We start from the raw sequence: 6,013 nt of genomic DNA, 5'->3' as shown, positions 1-6,013 counted from the left end.
GCCTACGCACGCTTCAAACCGAGAATGGAGGCGGTCATTCAAGCAAGCGGGGGATATATTGAGTGAATATGTTCTTTATGGCCTTACAAACAATGGAGGTAAACAAATTTTGTAAACCTTTTCATTGTAGCAATAAAACATATGTTTAGAAAAAATGTATAATTTGTCCGGATTTTGGTGCCGCACCCTGTATATCGTTGTGTCTCACTCAAACGCATTCATCTGTCCTTATCTCATATTGCAACGCCATCTCTTAGAAAGAGATCAACTAAAATACTGCTCGGTTTCATGGCTAAACAGTCTAAACTGTCGTACACATCGTCGATTTCTCATGCGCTAAACACATAATTTCGTAGAATGCAATTATCTTTTTACTTAGGCGTCAAAACATAATTCTAAAGATACGACTGTATTCGTCTATTTATTCTATATGTGCTGCTGCCCTAATTTCGAGCATATAATGTGCATATAATTTTTTCACGAAGTAAATGTTTGATGAGCTGATAACACAAGGATACAGGAATCTGTAATTTATTATTTTTCCCAGTTTTGGACACAAAATACACCAGGAGCGGGTACATTAGCACAGATATTTCAATGGTGGAGAAGGAATTTTTATTCTGTGCAACTAATTCGAAGAACCGCGCAAGGAATATAAATGCTTGCTTTATCGGTAAAAAAGAAGACTCCAGTATCCCCTTAAGGGGATGCTAAACCAATTACCCAACTCAATTAAGGTCGATAGTACAGACTTTTTTAATTCCAAATTCGATAATAGTGGTGACATCTTCGATTTAGTTTTTACATTATATTATATAATATATATCATTCTGTCTTACTCAAACGTATACATCTGTTCTTATCTAACATATGCCAGCACCATCTATCGCAAGACCGCGCAACTACTGCTACACGGAATTTCGGCTTTGTTGACAGTCCCAGTCTTCGCAAAACACCTGTATACACGTATTTTCTATTCGGTAAAAATATTTCTTTTCTAGACTTTCAATCTTAGTTCTACAAACTCGGTATCGTTCGTTTCAATAATGTGACCTCAGCTGCGCGCTTATTTTTCAAGATATGGACTCTAAAACTCTTATATCAAGCAAATATATATCTGAGGTGACAGCTGTACGAGCCAAAAGTAAATGAATTTTTAAGGGGATGCTTAAGTCTACTTTTTTACCGATAAAGCAAGCGTTTATGTTCCTTCCCAGACAGCACAAAATACTAAAAGATAACGAAAAGAGGTCTTTTTTAAGTCGTCTTTGCGACAAAGCGAAAAGGTGTCTAAAAGATGACGAAAAGACATTGTTTTTAGATTGTCTTTTCAGCAAGATCAAAAGATATCTATAAGACATCTTTTAGCTTTTTCGAAAAGACAACTTAAAAAAGACATCTTTTCGTCATCTTTCTATGGTTGTCATTTTCGCAAAGCAAAAGGTCGACTAAAAGATATCTTTTCGTATTGCCGAAAAGACAACATGAAAAAGATATTTTTCCGTTATTTTGGTACTTTTTATAACTCATTCGCGAGCAGTACGCGAGATCGCCACCAGATGGACGTGATGGAGTTTAGTCTCTCGCGTTTGAAAATCATACAGGACAGAATAAAATGTGCAGCATAATGAAAAATTTTACTCGTGTTTTAATGAACACTAATAAAATATTTTTTTGTAATCGAGTCCCCAAAGGGAACTATGACGAAAGATAATGACTTGCACATAGGACACGGCAAACATTGCAGGAAACGTATATTGTCGGTCATGCAATTTTATTTCATTTTGTGTAAAAATTAATTTAGGAATTCGATGTATTAAACGTTATATATATCAAAATATAAAAACTAAAAGAAGTATTAAAGATGACTAAAAGATATCCAAAGAAGTCATCTTTTAGTTATCATATGGATAAGACTATAAGATGACTAGCAGTGCGACATCTGTCGTCTTTTAGTCATCTTTTCGTCGACTATATTCTTTCACTAAAAGATATCTTTATAACAATTTAGTTGTCTTTTAGTCATCTTTTAGACGACTTTGTGCTCTCTGGGTTGCGCGGTTCTTCGAATTAGTTGCACAGAATAAAAATTTGTTCTCCACGATTGAAATATCCGTGCTAATGTACCTGCTCCTGGTGTATTTTGTGTCCAAAACTGGGAAAAATAATAAATTACAGATTCCTGTATCCATGTGCTATCAGCTCACCAAACATTTACTTCGTGAAAAAATTGTATGCATGTTATATGCTCGAAATTAGGGCAGGAGCACATGTAGAATATACGATTACAGTCGTATCTTTAGAATTACGTTTTGGCGCCTAAATAAAAAGATTAGCGCAAGGAACGAAATTGTGTGTCTAGCGCGTTAGAAGTCGACGCTGTATGATTGTTTAGCCATGAAACCGAGCAGTATTTTAGTTGATCTCTTTCTAAGAGAGGGCGTTGCAATATGTTAGATAAGGACAGATGAATGCGTTTGAGTGAGACACAACGATATATAATAAGTATAAGAAATGAATGAAAGATGTCACTATTGTCGAATTTGGAATTTAAAAAAGTCTGTACTATCGACCTTGATTAACTTCGACCGTCACTCCAGCATCCCCTTAACGAATCTGAAAATTTTTTTCGATTTTCTCATGAAATCCATTGCATCTGAGGTCCTGTTTGTGCGTACTTTAATTTAAGCAATAATACTTTTGCAATCCGTACATCCAATACAGAGATTTTGCACCGAATGGAAATGTGGTAAAACAGGAGGCTTTAGCATCACCTTATGCGGCATCTACAATGATATTTTAAGACGTTAAACTTAAGCTTTAAGCCTTAAGTCTTAAGAAATTGACCAATCACAATCAAATGTGAGGAGAATAATCGACTATGATTGGACATTTTTTTACAGCTTAAGGTTTAAAACTTAAGTTTTACGCCTTAAAGTCTCATTGTATACGCCGCTTTAAGACGGTCTTAAGTAATGTCTTAAGTCGCTAATGCGGTCTTCTGATTGGTTCATGACATCTTAAGACTGTCTTAAATATAAGATCCGACTATGAATACGGCCATAAAGCTCACTGCCAAATGCACGTCCATCGGGCATATACTATAGTCGCTAGACGCACGGAGAATTATTTTCTTTCATCGCTGTGCTGCTTATAATAACAACACCGCGCCAATCGACCAAGAGCCAATGGGCGTGTATTTGACGGCATGATCGAACGGAACGGAAGGATTATACATGTTTATTCAGTGATCTTTAAAAATTAATATCTCGTTAACATTGCGAAAATTATAAAACACAGAACTTTTTTACTCTTTGTTAGTTTAATCCGTTCTACGCGCTCATGCACGAGCGTTGGCAATAGAAATTACCAAACACCTTGTATATTTCGAAGGTTGTTTATTTTGGCTTATTTGATCAATTTGATGTATCACGAGGTATCAATTTTTCAATATCGCAGATCCATCATTGGACGGACCTTTTCATTCCGCATTAACATTCAATATTTCGCTTAACTCTTTTGCATCTATATTTAATCGCTCCTCTCTGTGTGTGTTTTTTTTTCTTCAAATCTTAAATTGTAATCTTTGTTACTTTGTTATTTTATTTTCTCATCTTAACTATATACTGTACTTGTAAAATATGTTCTCACAATTTTCTTATTGTATCAAATTATAATATAATTAATATATCATATTAATAATATACACAATATAATTTTAATAATATAATTTATTTATTTTATCTTCTCATCGTTGTAATTATTTTATTGTGTTTTTACGTGTTGGTTCTTGGACGGCTTATCCTAGAATTATTCCCCCCCCCCCCCCCCCCTCTCTCTTTCTCTCTCCTCATCGTAGTGCGTTGTTTGCCAAGAGGGCGTTAGCGCGTGAGAGGTCTTAAGTTTCAACGCGGACACGGACCGGTTGTGAGTCGATGAGTCGTGAGGATATCAGTAGTCTCGCCGGAGTCCATACTCCACGCCAGTCTTACCGGTCTGGCGGTCCACATAATATGTGCTTGGTATTGATGTTTTAAAAGATCTTGCGCCTGGAGTACGTGTTATCGTTGTGAGCACTCAGTAGCGTTATCTCTGGAGTGAAAATACGTGGAAAGTGCTGAGTCATTCCATTTAACAGAAATTACGAGTTATCCGCGTCGCTAACAGCCTGTTGAAATTCAGGTGAGCATGAAATTATTTAAGCGATTATCAGTCATGGATCCTTAACCAAGTTCAAGGTCTTTACGCTCCTACAGTCTGGTTTGATGTGACAAGCGTTTCAATTGATGCTTGTTCAAAGTGATATTTTATGTCACATTAACATACATCATATTAATGTTATTTAATGATATATTTTCAGAAAAATATGCATTTCCGCGTGGATACTATACCAAGAGCCATAAATCATATATTTGAAAATAAAGAACCATGGCAAATAGCAGCTATGACGAGTACAGCTACCCTTGCTACAGTATGGTTATGGACTTTTATTTATCAGGATGAGAGTAAGTATTGCAATAATATGCGTCAGCAGAAAAAATAGCCTTACAGCTGTTGTAAAATTCTTTAATGTGATTGGTTTTGCTAATGTATAATTATATTAAAAAATCGTACAGTTGCAAAGCTGCTTGCTTTTCTGCTAAACGCAGCCATTGAATGTGATATATATATATCTTTAAGTATAAGTCAGACATAATATATAATTATATTTTATGATTAGTTTTTTCTAGAGAAAATTACTCTTATCATACATGTTGTATAGGTCTTTTAGAACGTGGCAAGAAACATATGTTTAGACTAGCTCGTTATATTCCTTCTATTCGTGACAAAATAAATAAAGAGCTAGCTAAAGTCAATGAAACCTTTGAAAATGATGTTTTGCGCAGATTTAAAGAAACTTCATTCATTGTGCATCTTCCCAAAAATGGATTAAAAAATGAAAAGCTATTAAGTTTAGTAAATCAGTATATTTATCTTGGTAAGAGAGAGACTAATTAACACGTTGCCAATATATCTTACGAGAGATTTCAATATTTTAATTTAAATTTTTCACTTTTGTTAGGTGATTATGATTGGAAAAGAGGTCGTGTATCAGGTACAGTTTACAGAACTAACAGTGAACTTACAGAGTTAATGGGGAATGTATATGCAATTGCATCTTATACTAATCCACTACACCCTGATGTTTTCCCTGGAATTTGTAAAATGGAGGCAGAAGTAGTTCGGATAGCCTGCCATTTGTTCAATGGAGATAAAGATTCTTGTGGAACTGTAGTTTTTCTATTACTTTTACAATTTAAATAAAATTATACAAATTAAATATTAAGATGCAACATGTGAAGTTTCTTCGATAAACATTCTAGATGACTTCGGGTGGCACAGAGTCAATTTTATTAGCATGCAAAGCATACCGAGATTATGCTCGTGATGTCAAAGGCATAAAAATACCAGAGATAGTGCTTCCAGTTACCGCTCATGCAGCGTTTGACAAAGCTGCCAAATATTTGAAGATAAAAGTATGTTACGTGCCTGTTCATCCGCACAGTTTTACAGTTTGCATCCAAACAATGAAAAAGTCAATTACGAAAAATACAATAATGGTAAGCTATGGCATAGTGTAACTGTGCAATTTTATCTCAAATTTATTCGAATTTAATTATTTCTGATAGTTAGTAGGATCTGCGCCGAATTTTCCCCATGGAACGATGGATAATATCGAAGTAATATCTGAATTAGGCATAAAATACGGTATTCCTGTTCATGTAGATGGCTGTCTAGGCGGTTTTCTAGCCTGTTTTATGTCTGATGCTGGCTATCCTTTACCACCCTTTGATTTCAAGCTTCCTGGTGTAACCAGTATATCAGCTGATACTCATAAAGTATTCTTCCATACTATATATAAGAATGTATATGTTGTTTAAGAAGTACGTATAAAACATATAATTCTTTCAGTATGGATATGCTCCGAAAGGATCGTCGCTAATCCTTTATCGAAACAAAAAATACCGACACT

The 6,013-nt window shown here is 34.9% G+C and overlaps 1 protein-coding gene across 1 annotated transcript; it reads left to right on the top strand.

Annotated features, from left to right (window-relative positions):
* Positions 1 to 3,925: 3,925 nt before the first annotated feature.
* Sply (Sphingosine-1-phosphate lyase) lies at positions 3,926 to 6,009 on the top strand (the record flags this gene model as incomplete). Its single annotated transcript, XM_018520206.1, has 7 exons — positions 3,926 to 4,182; positions 4,361 to 4,505; positions 4,763 to 4,978; positions 5,063 to 5,271; positions 5,364 to 5,600; positions 5,670 to 5,879; positions 5,953 to 6,009. Coding segments are annotated over exons 2-7 (1,068 nt in total), but the record flags the coding sequence as incomplete, so codon positions are not given.
* Between the last annotated feature and the right edge of the window lie 4 nt (positions 6,010 to 6,013).

Source organism: Trachymyrmex cornetzi, unplaced genomic scaffold (genome assembly GCF_001594075.2).
Source record: "Trachymyrmex cornetzi isolate Tcor2-1 unplaced genomic scaffold, Tcor1.1 scaffold883, whole genome shotgun sequence".
NCBI classification, from domain to species: Eukaryota; Metazoa; Arthropoda; class Insecta; order Hymenoptera; family Formicidae; genus Trachymyrmex; species Trachymyrmex cornetzi.
The sequence above is the reverse complement of the archived record's forward strand: the minus strand, read 5'-3'. Positions and strand labels throughout refer to the sequence as shown.